The 19,953-nt window shown below is 38.7% G+C and overlaps 1 protein-coding gene across 1 annotated transcript in view; it reads right to left on the minus strand.

Moving 5' to 3' along the window:
- MEIOB (meiosis specific with OB-fold) overlaps positions 1-10,728 on the minus strand; it is a 30,834-nt gene extending 20,106 nt beyond the window's left edge. Inside the window, exons 1-3 of the mRNA XM_054589372.1 lie at positions 10,660-10,728; positions 8,615-8,672; positions 1,680-1,811 (exon numbers count right to left, since the gene is read on the minus strand). Coding sequence (XP_054445347.1) covers positions 1,680-1,811; positions 8,615-8,672; positions 10,660-10,728 — 259 coding nt within the window. The remainder of the gene's footprint in view (positions 1-1,679; positions 1,812-8,614; positions 8,673-10,659) is intronic.
- Positions 10,729-19,953: the final 9,225 nt, after the last annotated feature.

Below are 19,953 nucleotides of genomic sequence, written 5' to 3' on the forward strand. Positions count from 1 at the left end.
AGTCTGCAAAGTTTTCTGCCTTCAAGTTCATATGTTCAATTACTTCATTATTCAGTTGGAAAGATACTAACTCTGAAAGTTAATAATCCAAGCCTATGAGTAGGCGCTAAATAACTGCCATGGGTAATAAGATGCTTCTTACTGCAGTATTGGAGAGGAGTAGTTTGATTACCTGTATTATTCTTTACCTTCTTTTATCTACCATGATAGAAAGCTGGTATATGTGCTTTTTTGTTTCTGGCATGAGGCTAGATATGTCATCTATTGAGTGACTAAGTCCTACATTTTTTAAAAATAATTTTCCTTAGATCTTTACTTATTTATTTTTAGAGAGGGGGAGGGAGAAGAGAAAGAGAGGGAGAGAAACATCGATGCCCACTGGGCACCTGGCCTGCAACTCAGGCATGTGTCCTGACTGAGAATTGAATCTGTGACCTTTTGGTTCACGGTCCAGCACGCAATCCACTGAGCCACACCAGCCTGAGCTAAGTTCTATACTTTATGCCAGACACACTATCTTGTTTAACATTCACTAGAATCTATAGTGAATTAATTTGTAGGGAATTAATTTGTAGTTGAAGCCCAAGAAGACTGAGAAATTTTCTCAAAGCCACCTTGTGAATAAATATTGGAATTAGGATCTACCTTCTTTCAAAATCCTTGTTCTTTTTGTTATACTACACTGTACTTCAGAGGGATATCGGTGTGGGGAGAGAATGCAAAAGATTTGGTATTTTAGAATAAAAGTAGAGTTTCTTAAAATCCATTAAAATTCAAATATCAGCTTTTATCAAAATCTATTTAGCAGCCCTATTATGTTAAATGATTATAGCAACAATAGAGATTGATATAAACTGAAATATGAAATAAGCCAAAGATATAAAGCTACCTAGTAAAAACATGTGACTATCATGTTGTATGTATCAAGTAATAATGCTGAATGTCTTGTACTATGCTGTTGAATTTTTACTTTTTTCTGATAAGGTTCTTGAGAATTATGTCTTACAGTAGTCCCCCTTATCCATGGTTTCACTTTCCACAGTTTCAGTTACCTGCAGTCAACCACGGTCCAAAAATATTAAATGAAAAATTCCAGAAATAAACAATTCATAAATTTTAAAATGTGTGATGTTCTGTGTAGCATGATGAACTCTCGAGCCACCCCTTTCCATCCCTCCTGAAATGTGAATCATCCCTTTAGCCAGTATATCCAGGCTGTACACTCTCACCACCTATTAGTCACTGAGTTGTTGTCTCATTTATCAGAGCAGTTACCAGATATTCTGAGAGAAAGAGACCACATTCATATAAATTTTATTATAATATATTTTTATAATTGTTCTACTTTATTAGTTATTGTTATATCTTACTGTGCCTAATTTATAAATTAAATTTTATCATAGGTCCATGTGTATAGAAAAAAACACTATATATGTGTGTGTGTATAATTGTGTATGTGTGTATACACACACTCATGCACACATACAAACATACATATAAAATATGGTTTGGTACTATCTGCAGTTTCAGGCATCCATCCACTGTGAGTCTTGTAACTTATCCACTGTGTATAAGGGGGACTACTACATTGCATTTTGACTCCCTCAGTGTAGTCACCACAAATATACCAAAGGAATAATATTATAATAACAACAGTTTAAGAATCAATGCCAACTTACCACACTCACCAACCCGAAAGCTGTCAGAAAGTGATCTGATATAATTTTCGTTGCCCCATGATGTTGCATTTACAAAATGGGTTGGTGAGTCACGAATGGTGAAACTGAAAGTGTACCTTTCTGATCCAATATCTAAAGGAAAAACAATGCTTTTATTATTCAAGTGAAATTTTTATCATACTTCTGAACAAATATTATAAAAATATTCAAAAACATGGCATAAAATACTATTTCAGATAAAAGATCTATAATAAGTTATGTTTGCTTTTATGGATTTCAAAGCTGCCCAAGTAGATAATCCTCTCACTATTACCCCCTCAGTCCTCTTTCCCCAGTTACCTGTATATTTGGAAGAAAATGACATTTAGGCTTGAACCATCCAGATGTTAGCTTAGAGTCTCCATTTCTCTCTTACTGTTACTGTCTTAACCTAAGTCAAATTCAGATCTAAATTATTTGAAAACAAATAAGCATGTGCTACCAAATAGCCACTAGAGGTCAGCAAGCACATATTTTTCCAAATAAAATTTCTTTGTTGTTTTTGCTAATTAAAAAGGTGACACAGGTACTTCTGGTCAAGATGGAGACACAGGTAAATACAGCTCGCTTCCTCACAAAACCACATCAAAATTACAACTAAAATATAGGACAATCATCACTCGGAACTGTCAGAAATCCAGGTGAATGGAAGTCTAACAGTTAAGAAATTAGAGAAACCACATCCATACAGACTGGTAGGAGGGGTGCAGACATGGAAAAAGCTGGTCCCACATCCATGTGTGGTGGATAAAATTTGGGAGGGATATCTCAGGAAAGAGGAGTCCCAGCCCCACACCAGACCCCCCAGCCCAGGGTTCCAGTGCCAGGAAGATAAGTCCCCATAACTCCTCGCTGCAAAAACCAGTGGAGATTGAGTTGGTGGAAGAAACTTCTGGAGTCCTAAGCAGTTCCGCATAAAGAGCCCACATACAGACTTAATCAGACTCACTCCTTCTGAGCTTCAGCACCAGGGTAGCAGCTTGAAAGGCACCAGTGGCATTCAGGGAGAAACTGAAGTGTTTGGCATCAAGATGAGAGCTGGGGGACAGCTTTTTCCCAGAGAGGAAGGTAGGTAGAAGCCATTATCCTTTTTCTAAACCCTCCCACCACAAAGCCACAGTGCTGGCAGGGTGGTGCCAATCTGAGATTGTATCAACCTGGCTAACACTATTTGCTCTGCCTTGGAGATCCTCAGAGACCCCGCCCCACCCAACTTACACTCCCACCCAAGCTGCTTTTCCATATGAATGGCTGGTCTTCTCTCAAGGATCATAACTTCCTAAATCCTATCAAACAAGCAGCAGCTGGCCTCAGTGAGCCCCCAGACCCTGTACCTCTTACTAAGTGGCCCCAGGCCTGGCACTAGCAGCAGCCAGCCTAGATTCACAGCTTGATTTTGCCAAGGAATCTCCAAGCCCAGCACAAGTAGCAGCCATCTCAGATTGCTTTACAACTCAGGCAGAATGCCCTGGGTAAAACACAGGTGAAGGCTGACAATGGCCTGCACCATCTGGGAAACCCCAGACACTGCACACCCAGTGGACAGCTACAGACCACATCAGAACATCACTACCCTACCCCTGCACAGCGGATCCTTCATGGATGGTGGAGGTTGGTGGTCAGTCATCACAGCCAGTCCATGCAGCTGACTGGCCTGGATAAATCCCTCCCATTGACCTGCCAACAGCAACCAAGGCTGAACTACAAGAGGAGGGTATACTCAGCCCATACAAAGGGCACACCCTGAGTATCCAGCTTGGGCGATAAGGGAGGCTGTGCCACTGGACCCTACAGGACACTGACTACATTAGACCACACTACCAAGACACAGAGTCAAAGCAGCTCTACCTAATAAATAGACACAAACAAGGGAAGGCTGCTAATTGAGGAGACAAAGAAACACAGCCCAAATGAAAGAACAGATTAAAACTCCAGAAAAAGAACTAAACAAAATGGAGATAAGCAATCAATCATATGCAGAGATCAAAACACTGGTTATAAGATGCTCAAGGAACTTAGTGAAGACTTCAACAGCATAAAAAAGATCCAGCCAGAAACAAAGGATACACTAATTGAAATAAAGAACAATTTATAGGGAAACCACAGTAAAGTGGATGAAGCCAAGAATCAAATCAATGATTTGGAACATAAGAAAGCAAAAAAAACAAACAAAAAAAAACCAAAACCCAAACAAAACAGAAAAACCCCCCAGCCAATCAGAACAAGAAGAAAAAGAATTTAAAAAAAAACTAGGATAGTGTAAGCAGACTCTGGGACAACTTCAAGGGATCCAACATTCACATCATAGGGGTGCCAGAAGGAAAGGAGAAAGAGCAAGAAATTGGAAATCTATCTGAAAAAATAATTAAAGAAAACTTCCCTAATTTGGTGAAGGAAATAGATGTGCAAGTCCAGGAAACACAGAGAGTCCCAAAAAAGATACATGCAAAGAGGCCCACTCCAAGACACATCATAATTAAAATGCCAAATGTTAAAGAGAAAGAGAGAATCTTAAAAGCAGCAAGAAAAAAAGAGGCTAGTTTCCTACAGGGGAATTCCCATAAAACTATCAGCTGATTTCTCAAAAGAAACTTTGCAGGCTAGAATGGATTGGCAACAAATTTTTAAAGTCAAGATTGCTCTACCCAGCAAAGATATTTAGAAGCAAAGGGCAGATAAAGAGCTTCCCAGACAAGAAAAAACTAAAGGAATTCATCATCTCCAAACCATTATTATATGAAATGTTAAAGGGACCTATTTAAGAAAAAGATCAAAATTATGAACAATAATATGGCAATAAATACATATATATCAACAATTGAATCTAAAAAAAACTAAGCAAACAGGAAGAACAGAGACATAATCATGGATATGGAGAGCATTTTGATGGTTGCCAGATTTGAGGGGTTTATGGAGGAAGGGGTGAAGAGATGAGGGGATTAAGAAGTACAAATAGGTAGTTACAGAATAGCCATGGGGATTTAAAATACAGTATAGGAAATGGAGTAGCCAAAGAGCCTACTCATGATCCATGGACATGAACAATGGTATGGGGATTGCCTGAGGGAGTCGGGAGTGCTGGGTGGAGGAAAGCAAAGGGGGAAATTTGGGACGAATGTAATAGCACAATCAATTAAATAGAATTTTAAATAAGTAACAGCCTAACATACATATATAAATTATAGATATCTACCAAACTGTAATTAGTGTTTTTAGAGTAGGAACTGGGATGGGAAGAGTTGAATGTTAAATGAAGAATTTTACTTTTCAACTTTAGACCTGTACTGCTTGAATTTTAATGAAAATATATTAATTATATTTTATATGTATATGTGATTTTAATAGTAAAATTCACCCTTTATAGGTTTACAGTTAGATGGGTATTGTATATGTGTGATTTTTAAAAATAACAAATAAGAAGCACATTTTCTCCAAAAAAGGAATGTTGTATATATAATCATAAAAAATAATCAAACACTACAGAAGTGGTCCCCTTCTCTCACAGTCTGATAGGTGAAAATGTTATTTCATTGCTGTAATTTTAGCTAATATTTAAATATTGACTTTTGGCACTCGCTGGTGTGGCTCAGTGGATTGAGTGCTGGCCTGTGAACCAAAAGGTTGCCAGTTCGATTCCCAGTCAGCACACATGTCCGGGTTGTGGGCCAGGCCCCCAGTAAGGGGTACATGAGAGGCAACTACACACTGATGTTTCTCTCCCTTTCTTTCTCCCTCCCTTCCCCCTCTCTAAAAATAAATAAATAAAATCTTTAAAATAAATAAATAAATGACTTTTTTCCTAATTCATGTATTTTTAAATTTTATTCTTGTTTATTCTATTACAGTTGTCCCCATCTTTCCCCTTTTGCTCTCCTCCATCCTACCCCATCCCTATTCCCACAGTCCATCCCTGCCATTGTCCATGTCCATGGGCCATTCAAACATGTTCTTTAACTACTCCTCTCTCCGCTTTCCTCTGGCAGCTGTCAGTCTGTTCCCTGTTTCCACATCTCTGGTTGTTTTGTCCATTAGTTTATTTTGTTCATTAGATTCTTTTTTAAGTGATATCATATGGTATTTTTCTTTCACCAGTTGGCTTATTTCACTTAGTATAATAGTCTCCGGTTCCATACATGCTGTTGCAAAAGGTAGGCATTCCTTTTTCTTTCTTTCTGCTGCATAGTATTCCATCATGTAGGTGAACCACAGTTTTTTAATCCATTTATCTACTGATGGGCACTTAGACTGTTTCCAACATTTGGTTATTATAAATAGTGCCACTATATACATCGGGGTGCATAAGTTCTTTTGAATTGGTGTTTTGGGATTCTTAGCGTATATTCCCAATAGTGGAATTGCTGGGTCATAAGGCAGTTCCATTTTTAATTTTTTTAGGAAATTCCATACTGTTTTCCACAGTGGCTGCACCAGTCTGCATTCCCACCAACAATGCAGTAATGTTCCCTATTCTCCACATCCTTACCAACACTTGTTGTTTGTTGATTTATTAATGATGACCATTTTGACAGGTGTGAGGTAATGTCTCATTGTGGTTTTAATTTGCAACTCTCTGATGGCTAGTGATGCTGAGCATTTTTTCATATGCCTATGGGTTATCTCTATGTCATCATTGGAGAGGTATCTATTCAGTTCCTCTGCCCATTTTTTGATTGGCTTGTTTGTCTTCCTGGTGTAGAGTTATGTGATTTCTTTATTTATTTTGAAGATTAAACTCTTGTCCTATGTATCATTGGCAAGTATGTTCTCCCAAGCAGTCAGTTCCCTTTCATTTTGATGATTGTTTCTTGAGCCATGCAGAAGCATTTTAATTTGATGTAGTCCCATTTGTTTATTTTTTCCTTTATTTCTCTTGCCCTAGCCGATATATCATCAAAAATATTGCTATGTGGGATATCTGAAATTTTACTGCCTGTTTTCCTCAAGGACTTTTATGGTATCATGACTTATATTTAAGTCTTTTATCCATTTTGTGTTTATTCTGGTGTGTGGCATAAGTTGGTGGTCTAGTTTCATTTCTTTGCAGTGTACCATTACAGTTCTCCTAACATCATTTATTGAAGAGGCTATTTTTACTCCATTATATGTTCATGCCCCCACCCCGTTAAATATTAATTTACCACAGAGACATGGGTTTATTTCTGGGTTCTCTATTCTGTTCCATTGATCTACATGTCTGTTTTTATGCCAGTATCAGCCTGTTTTGATTACAGTGGACTTGTAGTATAGCTTGATATCAGGTGTTGTGATCCCTCCAACTTTGTTCTTCTTTCTCAAGATTGCTGTGGATATTCAGGGTCTCTTTTTGTTAATTCATCTATTTAAGTTATCCTTTTTAGAGTTTAGAAAACAGACACATTGACCTCAAATTATTCAAATGGTATTTCTGAACTAATGATAATTAGTCTGATATTTGAATATTTAAATATTTATTTTAAATATTAGATTTAAATATTTAAAATATATAAAAGACAAATGAGTGAATATGGGTGGGAGATGACACCTTTGTTATTTACCTCAAAAATAATAACAGAATATTACATGAAACAAAATAAAAATAGAGGTACCTGTAACTATACCATGAGTCAAATAATACAGTCACAAATACTCAGAGGATTCATTTTCCTCTGCCAAAATTATTGGATGGCTAACGAGAGCTCTGGTTCCGTCAAGCTGTATAAAAGCACTTACACTGTAACCTTCAATAAACACCTTTGACACTTTTAAAGCTAATAGTAGTAATTTGCTAGATTTGACATTCTGTCTTGTATCTTTGCATGTTAACTACAACAGTTTGAAGGTGAGTTGATTTTGAAAATTCAATTTTAGTTTTGGATTATGTTTCCACAGTCTTAAAACTCTTACGCAGTTCAAGCAACTCATTAAGAACCAATAAAGCCAAAAATAACTGTATTTTCCACAGACAAAAGATAAATTTTTTTCACTGAATTGCCTGGTTTTTTTGAGTAAATACTTGCCATATCTCTTTCCCTTAACACTACACTACCATGACATATCCATGCTCAAAAACCTTCCTCCTAAAGAAATCAACAGAGACAAGAGGGAAGCGGGGGGGTGGGAAAAAGGAAGGGAAGGGGAAAGTCAAGGAACATATAGCAAGGACTCATGGACAAAACCAAAGGGGAAGAGCTGAGGGAGGGAAGGAGGGAGGGGGCAAGGGAAAGTGGTACGGGGTGGGGGGGGGGGAGGCAGAGACAAATGTATTTGAAAAAATAAATTAAAATAAAATTTAAAAAAAAAACAAAAAACAAAAAAACTTCCTCCTTAGCACTGTCTTGAGTTTTACCTGTGTACCTGTATCTCTTAGGCTGAAAGTAACAGTTAACATGGAGTTCTTACTACAGGTCATTTAATTCTCACACAACCTCTACTTTTCCTGAATTCATAGCTGTACCTAGGACAGATTTCATATCACTCAGTGACTAAGTGAGGACAAATTTCAGATCACTTAGTGACTAAGTGAGCTCAGTCAATCTAGCTGTAAATCCACACTCTCATACACTATGATATCTGAAATGATACAAGACTACATACAATTGCCCTCTGTTTTCTTTATGCAGGGCTTACACAGTAGAGGTACTCAATAAATACACTTTGATACACATTAATGAGTTAACAAAGTTAACTAGCTATTTTGGCATTTTACATACGAGCTTTTAAAATTGTTTGAGAAACATCAAATAAAATCATTAAAACAATTTTAATGTCCTCACACATATAGCCTTAAATTGAGTACTTTACCATGCAACAGAGAACATGGCCATTGTTCTTCAGCATTTAAAACAGCATGAAAAAATTTAATCACTTAAATATACTTTGTTGTAGTCAATGAAGCAAAGAGTTAAATGGAACTCAGCTTTTTCTGTCTGGAAAGCCTTTGACATCTGTTTTCCCAATAACTATACCAATTATTTTCTGAAAAAACAAAAAGGTTATAGAAGACATATTAAACACAGATATAGATGATAAATTTAATTTCATGAACTTGTCCCTTTATATTTTACTGATTCTCACAAACATTTTTGACAAGGAACTATTTAAATGTATTTATTCCAAACATCTAAAATAACTTCATAAATCATCAATTCCACAAAGAATAGTATAAAGTAATAAGACAGTAAACTGCTATTACAAATATAATCACTTACTACTTTATATGTTTCTACTTTATTTTCAATCAAGAGATAAAGCACAATAACTGCCCTATTATACTAACCCTCACTGAATTTATTCAAAGCATGTGTATAATGCAATTTAATTTGCCACAGTCTTCAAAGCCTTCATTTATATAGGATTTTCTAACAATCCACATAAAATTCCTTAGCTTCTTAATCCAAACATGCTGGACAGTAACGTAAATTAAATTGCAAAGAACTTGTACATTACTGCTAATAAATTTAAGCTCTAAAGTCCTAGATCTTAAACTCTCTCATACACTATGATTTGAGGTATTTACAATAGAATTTTGCAATATTTTTAAAAGAAGGCTTTCCCCCCCACCCAATATTTAAATCTACAAATGTCCCATTGAATTATCTCTCATCTGAAACTCTACATTTGCAGGGTACCCTAAAATTATAAATTACACACTTTCTGGATAATGAATTAAAAATTGAAACTAACCTATATCATTTGAAATTATAACAGGGCATTTGAAACATGTTTTTTACAGGTGGAAACTGTATTAACTTACATTTCACAGTTGTAATAAAACCTTTTCCCAAAGAATCAGTAAACTATCTGGTACTTTTCTATGAGAGTTAGTATTTTTTTGTCAAAGGAAAAAATAAACTATGAGAGTTAGTAAAGATACTAACATATCAAAAATTTTAATGTTCTCTTTAGTGGCTACCAAATAAAAATTAAATGTTAAAAAGTGCTTTGAGAAGTAAAAATAATTACCTTTTTCTGAAAGAATAAACTTAAATTTATTAATTTAGCAACTGATTTAACCTTATAACAATCTGTTACATTTAAAATACATTCAAGTTTTTAAGACTGTCATATCCTAGCTATTAGCTAGCGTTATTACATTTAGACACACTGTTGTTATTTCTTAAATTCCATATGCTTGCAGATCTTACTGAATTTTGTTGGAAAAAACACAACTAATGAAAATATTGAATAAAACTTTCTTACTGACGAGGTAATCAGCAATAATTTGCTGTTCAAGAAAAACTATAACAGCAATAATTATTTTTAACATTAATAAACCTTTAATAATAAACTATTATAGTTACGTGTAAATTTATCCTATTTTAAGAAATCTGATTTGCAAATACCAAATGTAAATAGCAGATTGCTCAGAAGCAGGAAAGTAAGAGACTATGATAAGTGCTTTACAATAAGTTCTTCACCTTATAAAATGATTCTACGCAGATTTCTTTTAAATAAGTAAGAATGAAATGATTGAATGCCCCCACAACCCTTTTCCTTAAAATGAGTTTTCACATAATCATTTCAGAAATCCACTTGTTGTATCCCTTTGTGTCATAAAAGTAGCATAATTACGAGTATTTAAGTCTATAACTTGGATAGTTTGATTAGAGAATAGATACTGCTGAACAAAAAAAGTTTTAAGTTTACAATGATAAACTTGAGTGATTATTAAATATTTAATTAAAATAATACAGATAGACTTTGGATCAGTTTGAACAATCACTAGTCATATCTACAATCTCTTCCTCTGTAGAGAAAGGAAAGACTAATTTTCATTTAGCTGGCATAAATATAAAGACACTTAGGGGTACTTAATATAAAACTATTATACAAATGCCAGGAGAACCTATATATTTGTCAATTACATAAACATGTATCAAAAGAATCAATGTTGATGTAATGTAATATTACCACAGAAAATTTCATTATAGAACAGCCAAACCACTACATCATTGAAGCCTACCAGATTTGCCATATTTGGATGCAGATCTGAAAGTGCAGTGAAGTTCTTCGATGCAAAGAAGTCTGCCATTCTTTTATCTGCATTTTAAAAAAATATAATTTAGATACATAAATTAATGAAATAAAGCACAAAAAACTCCAAGAATAAAAAATTTAGAAAAGTACCAGATAGTTTACTGATTCTTTGGGAAAAGGTTTTATTACAACTGTGAAATGTAAGTTAATACAGTTTCCACCTGTAAAAAACATGTTTCAAATGCCCTGTTATAATTTCAAATGATATAGGTTAGTTTCAATTTTTAATTCATTATCCAGAAAGTGTGTAATTTATAATTTTAGGGTACCCTGCAAATGTAGAGTTTCAGATGAGAGATAATTCAATGGGACATTTGTAGATTTAAATATTGGGTGGGGGGGAAAGCCTTCTTTTAAAAATATTGCAAAATTCTATTGTAAATACCTCAAATCATGCATTTGGTTACGCTGTGTGTGGGGATAGGCAGTGACTTTAACCTTTCCTCTAGATGGTAAGCTCCATAAGGTCAGAGGTGGCATCTAGCATATTTTTTTAAAGATTTTATTTATTTATTTTCAGAGAAAGGGGAAGGGAAAAGGAAGGGAGAGAAACATCAATGTGTGAGAGGAACATTAATTGGTTGCCTTTCGCATGCACCAAACTAGAGACCTGGCCCACAAGTCAGGCACGTGCCCTGACAGAGTATCAAAACGGTGACCCTTCAGTTCACAGGCTGGCACTCAATCCACCAAGCCACATCAGCCAGAGCCTGACATATATTTTATGTGTGTATTTCAATGCTACCTTGCACATAAAAAACACTCAATAAATACCAAATGAATGAAATGGTGGTTTGTCCCTCATTGTTTTCATTTAAAAGGTTTTAATATAGTAACAATTGTCAACTACACCAAACTAGCAGATTTACTTGACTTCACTTCATGATACAATACATGGCCTCTTTAACTGTAAATGCCCTCACTTACAGGCTTCACTTTCAGGACATGCCCATAACACATGAGTTTCAGGGAGCCTGTAAAGTTAGTCAAATATGATTTTGAATTCCAGTGCCACTAGTTTGTCGTCAAGTATTTTGACATTACTGAGTTTTAATTTCCTCATCCCTAAAATGTGGATTATATCTACCCTATATGGTTAGTGTGAGAATTTGAAATAACGTACATGAGGTGCCTAGAAGTTCAAAGGCTCTCAACAGGTAAGAACACTTCTTTTCATTCTTATCCAATGTAACAATCTCTGTACTGGAGGCCTTTTGGTGCTAGCAAAAACAACTATGAACTAAGCAGTGTTAAGTTTCCCACTCATTCTTAGGCCTGGTTGGATCTGGCTCACTATGCAATTTCAGTCTCCGAAATACTTACCAAGCTTTGACAGATTCATGCATTCACCACCTACTCAACAATCATTTACTGAGAATCTGTGAAATGCCAGAAACTTGAAGTCAGAGAGGATGAACTATGCAGTAGCTGGATTATGTGTAAAAATACTACCCACCTACATACTAAGTTGAGTTCTCCAAATCTTTATCCCCTAACATTTTTTAGTGGATTGGTCACTGACTTATATGATATCCCATGAACTCTTTGAAGTTCCTCCAATTTCTACTATCTTTCAAAATAAATGGTGATACACCTTAGTGTCTGTCTACAAAAAAAAAAGGCAACTTGCTTCTTTACCTGGACATTTTGAGCAATACAAAGTTAACATGAAGTGAAGAATTCACTATGGTAATCCAGAGATTACAGCATTCATCAGCAACTGCTGTCCCTTCTATCGGGTTGGCAAAAAAGTCCATTTAGTTTTTTCCATAAAAAAGACACATTTGTCATTTTCACCAAATAACTTCATTGATTTGGGTATTTTGAGTACGTTGGCTATCTCCCACTATTGGCATCTAATAGATAGAGGCCAGGGGTGTTGCTAATCATCTACCAATGCATAAGATAGTCCCACAGCAAAGAATTATTTGGCCCAAGGGTCAATAGTACCAACAAACTTCGCAAACCACTTTTGACACATTCAATCAGTCACAGCATCTTTTCCATATACTACACAAATTTCTTTTTGCATTTCAGTTGAGTTTCTACCTTTCTTGAAAGAACAAAGCATGATATGCTGAAAAAGTTGTATATTTTCTTTCATCTTCAATATTAAAATGGCTGCACAAAAATTCACCAATTTTGGTGTTTTTTTTAAAGTGCACACTGATGTGACAGCTGTCACAATACAATCTAACAAAATTGTTTTGAATGAAGTTAAAGACAACTAAGCACTACTTGGAGCCATTGGGTGGAAAAAACTAAACCAACTTTTTGGTCAACCCAATACTTTTCAAATATATTTTAAATGTCTCCTTTTCTCCATCTCCAATGCCATCTCCTCAGCCCAAAACTCAGACACTCCTCACCTAGAGTACTGCAATCACCTTGTTTATATCTACTTTATTCAATCAGCATGTGTGGGTTGAGTGTCTGATATGTATCAGGCCCTGCCTGAATCAGGACAGGGTAGAGCTGGGGTTGGGCTGGGGTTGGTCTGGGGTTGGTCTCCCACCCAGGAGCCTCAGAACAAGCAATGAAAGTAATGAAAACAAGAGCACCAGATGTGGGACCAGATGTATACAGCCTCAAAGCCACAGATCCAGATCCTTGACAACAGTGGAGGGAAAGAGGAGGTGTTATTAGAACTAGCCCAACTAAGGTAACATGGTGGCAATGTCACAGGTGATACTTTCTGGAATGCCTGCTATGAGCCTGGCCCTACATTACAGAGACTATATACACCATAATGTTCTCTGACAGTCCCCACCTCCAGGTCTCCCAAATTCCCCTCACTGAGCTCTAAGCCCTTCTTCTACTTTTTTAAAAGTATATTTTATGGACTATGCTACTACAGTTGTACCAATTTTTCCCCTTTGCTCTCCTCTGCCTAGTAGCCCCCTTCCCTTCAGCAATCCCCCCTTAGTTCATGTCCATGAGTTGTACATGTAAGTTATTTGGCTTCTCCATTTCCTATACTATTCTTAACATCCTCCCATCTATTTTGTACCTACCAATTATGCTTATTTTTTTTAAAGATTTATTTGTTTATTTATTTTTAGAGCAAGGGGAAGGAGAAAGAGAGAGAGAGAACAGCAATGTGCAGTTGCCTCTCATGCGCCCCCTACTGGGGACCTGGTCAGCAACCCAGGCATGTACCCTGACTGGGAATTGAACCAGTGACCCTGTTGGTTGACAGGCTGGCACTCAATCCACTGAGCCACACTGGCCAGGGCCCAACTGTGCTTCTTAACCCCTGTATGTTTTTCCCCATTCTCCCTCTTCCCCCTCCCCACTGATGACCTTCCATGTGATCTCCATTCTATGATTCTGTTCCTGTTCTAGTTGTTTGCTTAGTTTGTTTTTGTTTTCGTCTTTTAGATTCAGTTGTTAATAGTTTGTTGTCATTTTAATGTTCATAGTTTTGATCTTCTTTTTCTTAAATATGTCCCTTTAACAATTCATATAAGGTCTTGGCGACTCCTTTAGCTTTACCTTGTCTGGGAAGTACTTTATCTGCCCTTCCATTTTTAATTATAGCTTTTATGGATAGAGTAATCTTGGTTGTAGGTCCTTGCTTTTCATCACTTTGAATACTTCTTACCAGTTCCTTCTTGCCTGCAAAGTTTCTTTTGAGGTATCAACTGATAGTTTTATGGCAACTCCTTCGTGGGTAACCCTCTTCTTTTCTCTTGCTGCTTTTAAGATTCTCTCTTTATCTTTAATCTTTGGCATTTTAATTATGATGTGTCTTGGTGTGGCCCTCTTTGGGTCCAACTTGTTTGGGACTTTCTGTGCTTCCTGAACTTGTATGTTTATTTCCTTCACCAAATTAGGGAAGTTTTCTTTCATTATTTTTTCAAATAAGTTTTCAATTTCTTGCTCTTTCTCTTCTCCTTCTGGTATCCCTATGATTTGGATATTGGCACATTTGGAGATATCCCAGAGTCTTCTTATTCTCTCCTCATTGTTGTTGTTTTTAAGTTGTTGTTTCTGTTTTTGTTTTGATTCTTGTTTCTTCATTCTGAACTGGTTGACTGTTTATTTCTTCCTTATGTTCCAAATTGTTGATTTGAATCCTTGCTTCCTTCCCTTCATGTTGGTTCCCTGTGGGTTTTTCTTTATTTCACTTAGTGTAGCTTTCCTTTCTTCCCTTATGCATTTGAGTTCTCTGAGCATCTTTATCACCAGTGTTTTGAACTCTGTATCTGATAGGCTGGCTATCTCCATTTCATTTAGTTCTTTTTCTGGAGTTTTAACCTGTTCTTTCATTTGGGCCATTTTTGTCTCCTCAATTTGGCAGCCTCCCTGTTTTTGTTTGTGTGCTATGCAGAGCCGCTTTGACTCCATTTTGGTGCACCTGTTATGTTGTAAGGGGTGGAGCCTTACATATTCAACAGGGTGGGGCAAGCTGTTTCCCCACTTTTTGGCACTGATGTGGGGGAAGTGTCAGAGAGGGAACAATGCTGCTTGCTCGACTCTCACCCCATTTCTAGTCACTTTCCCCATTTTCTGTATGTTACTAGTGCCCTTCTAGCTGCTGCCCTGGTTCTGAATCCCAGAGTGGGTGGATCTGCATACATTCTAGGATCATGTGGGTCCTATAAATGGACTCTCCTGAGAGACTGGCAGTTTCTTCTGCCACCCCAACCCCTACTGGTTTTTACAACCAGAAGTTATGAGGCTTTATTTTCCTGGAGCTGGAACCCTGGACTGTGCAGCCTGGCCTGGGGCTGGGATCACTTGCTCCCTAGGCATCCCTCCTGTTTTTTATCTGCCACAAATGAATGTGGGACCACCCATTCCACTGGCCACCGCCACATCATGTCCTCCCCATGTCTGCCCCCCCCCCCCCGCCGCACCTGTCTGGACGAATATTTCTTTTTTAAATCCTTGGTTGTCAGACTTCCATACAGTTCAGTTTTCTGGCAGTTCTGGTTGTTTTTTGTTTTGAGGTTAGTTGTGTTCCTTCTTATGGCTGTGTGAGGTGAGGCGTGTGTACCTATACCTCTATTTTAGCCAGAAGTGAGCCCTCCTTCTACTTTTGAAAGGTGACCTCCTGTCTCTCCCAGAACCCAGCCTGACCTGGTCCATTCCTCCCAAGATCTTCCAGGTCCCTTATTTTAGGTTTTATGAGGGTGTGGCAGGGCCAGAGCTCTTGTACTCCTCTTTGCTAAAGCTTTCCTCCACAGAAAGCTACATTGCTTAGTTTTTACTCCCACTAGTATTCTGAACCCACAGGAGGAAGGAACACTCTTAGTTATTGACTCTGAGAAGTCTCTGGCCCACAGGTCAACCAAGGTTGTCAGTCAGATCCTTAGGACAAAGCCTACCAACTTTCCTGTTTTGAGACCACAGTTTCAAATTCTGAGCAGGCCAGAGTTAGTCAGCTTGAGGCCTGGGCCTAGGAAGGAGTTGTGAACAGAGAGGTGGAGGGGGCCCTTGACATGAACTTTGCTCACTTTTTTTTCCTAGGGCCAGGGAGGGGTGTATGTGTATGTGCCTCATCTGTGTGCTTTTCATTCCTGTCATTGCAACAATTACTCATGGACACTTGTGTGCCAAGTACTGTGTTGATGCCCTAGACTCTCCCATCAGAAAATTCTATTACCATCTACTACTGTCATCATTGATACTCTTTCCTTGACTGCTCAGATCCAAAACAATCCTCACCAAGTCCTGCAAATTCTCCCTTCTCATTATCTCTTGAATCTGATCACCTCCCCCTCATCTCCCTTGTCCTTACTACTCTCTGCTTCTAATTTTGCCTCCTCCATCTCTTCTCCATGACAGAGAATTCTTGAAAAACTTAGATCATCTTTCCCTTGCTTAAAACTGTTCCCATATGCACACTGAATTAAATCCAAACTCCTTGCTACTCCTTGGTAATGTCCCACTGATCTGCCCTCTGCCTATCTCTTCCTTATTTATTATCACCTTCTCGTGGATAACCACTCTCCAGTCACCCTGGCTGCTCTCTTTTCCTCAAATATGACCAGGAGCATTGGCATATGCAGTTTCCTCTCCCTTGAGCACCCTCCTCAGCCTCACCCTTAGATCTTCCCAAGACAGGCTCGTTGGCATTCTTTGTGTCTCAAAGAGGAGCCTTTCTCACTACCCTACTTCGAGTATTCCCCAGGCTCTAATTCCTCTCTCAGCATTGCTAATTCATAATTGTTGCTTGTGTTCTCTCTGTCCTTTTCCCTCATTAGAAGGTTGGCTCCATGATGACAGAGCTGAGCCTTATCTTGACTCCTAATTATGTCCTGCAGTGCCTAGTTCAGTTCCTTGTGCATAATAGCTTCCAGTTATTGTTAACTAGTAGCTGCCAGTTATTGTTGACAAAGGTAATGAGTCCTAAAATCAGTCTAATCTGTAATTTAAGAATATCACTATAATTAGCTTTTTAGATAGAATTTTAGTTAACAGCTAGTTTTACATTTATATCAAGTATTTAAATTATGGAAACAAGTACAGCTTACATCTTGCTATACCAGGCAAGTGGAGCTTCTAAAGAGCTCAGTGATGGTGTTCCTATAACTTCCTATTTTATCCTATAGACTGGTGGGGAGTTAGGCTACTGCACAGAAGTCCTCTTTATAGGGTTATTTCTGTACCTGGGTATCTCCCCAACTTCTCATCACAGAACACAGATTTTGTGACAAACTGGTAAAATTGGAAATTTTCTCTCATAAAAGGTAGCAACTTAATTCAACTATCTCTATAAAACCAATTCAAAAAGGTTATTTTTACTCCTGCTGCTTCAGTACAAACTCAGCAAGTTTTGCTTTATAAAATTCTAGCTGACTTCTAAACACTATGGGTGTCCATTAGAAAATTAGCCTACTAGCCATCACACTGGAGAACTCTGCAACAAGCAGGCTTCTTAAACTTTCAAGGTAGTTTCAAATTTTATAAGAAAACGATGCTTTAAAAGAAAGAAAAAGAAAACTTCATGACTTGGGACTGCAGAGGTTAAACCCCTGCAGTGACACGCGACACTCCGTTTGTTCAATGTTTGAAAATGTATTTTGATGATTCCAACTCTGCGACATCCTGGAAAAGGCAAAACTGGAGCTGGCCCAAGAACGGGGTTATCAAAGGTCGAGGAAAGGAGGGACAGGTGGTGGGGTCAGAAATTTCCACCGCAATGGAACTGCTCTGTGGGGTCCTCTCGCCGTGGACACAAATGTCTTCACTCATTTGTAAGACCCACAGAACGTTCAACCCCGAGAGTAAACCCTAGCGTAAGTGATAACAGTATCTGAAATCCGGGTGTAATGTGTCATTCTGCATTGACGACACAGACCTGTCTGTTGGCGCATATTCATTCTACGCGCACCGACGCATTCCACAGAACACTGTCGGTCCTCTCGGATTCTGACTGAAACATTTCTGCCGGTTTCACAGACGCCGTGTCCCACGCATCCCAATCCGCCGGCTTCCGCCAGTGCGGGGCCGCAAGTGAGCCGACGGTCCACCAAGGACCGGGCGACTCTCCTTCACCACCACCCTGCCCCGAGCCTGCCCGCAGCCCCGGCGAGGCCGTCCTCTCAGGGGGCGGCGACCCGGTGCCCCGCCCTCAGGAGCTAACGAGAGCCCTCCGCACAGAGGACCTCTGGACCTTCACCTCAGAGGTCCGCGCCGGCCGCTCCGGGCAGCGCACTCCGCGCTTAGGCTCCACGCTCCTCAAAGGCGGCTGGCCGCTCACAAGCCACGCCCGCAGCCTCGCCGCCCCGGTCCCAGGGCCGCAGCTCACAGCTTCTTCACAGAAAGTTCCACCGACAGCCCCTCCACTAGACTACCCCTCCGCCTGCCAAGCGACCGTTAGCACTGGCCCCGCCCCTCGCCCTGGCCTCCGACTCCGCCCACATCCAGACTCAGTGCAGGCCCCACCCCCGAGCTCTGACTCCACCCTCTGCCCCGCCCCATTTCCTCCTGCAGTGCCGAGGGCCGCAGCGACACCTCTCCAGTCCCAGGAGTGAAAGGAAAGACTGGGAGACTAGGGCGTGAGTGGTTCCCGTTTCTTTCCTTCCCAAGCATGTCCTCCAGACTAGAAGGCAGTACGGGGCGCTGAGAACCAGTGGCCCAGGAAGATGCTATGGGACTTTTCTGCTGAAACACGTCAGGAGGTGTTATACTACAGGAAGTATAGCAGCTGAATACATACACAAATGTGTGCAGGTGAAACCCGGGAAATCTGGACCAACCTCAGTAGCCTAGTTGTGATCTTGCAAAAGTGGGTCAAATGTAACAAGGATCTCTGCATTACTCTTATACTGCGTGTGACTGTAATTATCTTAATTAAAAGAAGAAAGTGCACAGTAGCAGGATTGCTGATATGGTTTTAGAAAAGAGTAGGTACTGGATGTAAACCCTCGTGACTTGCTGGCAGAGTGTCAGGGAAGGCCAGGCTACTAGATCAATAAATCATTTTCTTGATGATATTATTTATAGCATTTCAGGTATAAATACAGACCGCACATCTAATTATATGTGCTAACTATTGGACTTGGGTGAACCTGACAAAACATTTGCCAGCTCTTCATTTTTTTAAATTCCAGTTGATATACAATAGTATATTAGTTTCAGGTGTACAACATAATGATTAGACATTTATGTATTTTACAAAGTGATCACCCTGACAAGTCCAGTACTCATTGACACCATACATGGTTATTACAATATTATTGACTATATTTCCCATACTGTAGTTTACATTCTTGTGGCTGTTTTTATAACTGGCAATTTGTACATCTTAATAATACCTCCCCCTTTTTAATTCATCCTCTCAACCCTTTCCCACCTAGCAACTGTCAAACTATTCTCTATATCTAAGTTTGTTTTTGTTTATTTTGTTTTTAGATTCCACATATAAATGAAGTCATATGGTATTTGCCTTTTTCTGACTTATTTTACTTAGCATAATACCCTCTAGGTCCATCCACATTGTCACAGTTGGTAACAGCCCTTCTCCTTCTCCTTCTCCTTCTCCTTCTCCTTCTCCTTCTCCTTCTCCTTCTCCTTCTCCTTCTTCTTCTTCTTTAAATCATCACCTGAGGATATTTTATTGACTTTAGAACAGGGCGGAAGAGAGAGAAACATCGATTTGAGAGGGAAACATCGATTGCTTTCCTCCCATACATGCCCTGACCAGGAATCAAACCACCAACCTTTTGGTGTATGGGTGAAGCTCCAACCAACTGAACCACCCAGACAA

Source organism: Pteronotus mesoamericanus, unplaced genomic scaffold (genome assembly GCF_021234165.1).
Source record: "Pteronotus mesoamericanus isolate MK-2021 breed Mesoamerican mustached bat unplaced genomic scaffold, CSHL_Meso_final scaffold_167, whole genome shotgun sequence".
Classification (NCBI taxonomy): Eukaryota; Metazoa; Chordata; class Mammalia; order Chiroptera; family Mormoopidae; genus Pteronotus; species Pteronotus mesoamericanus.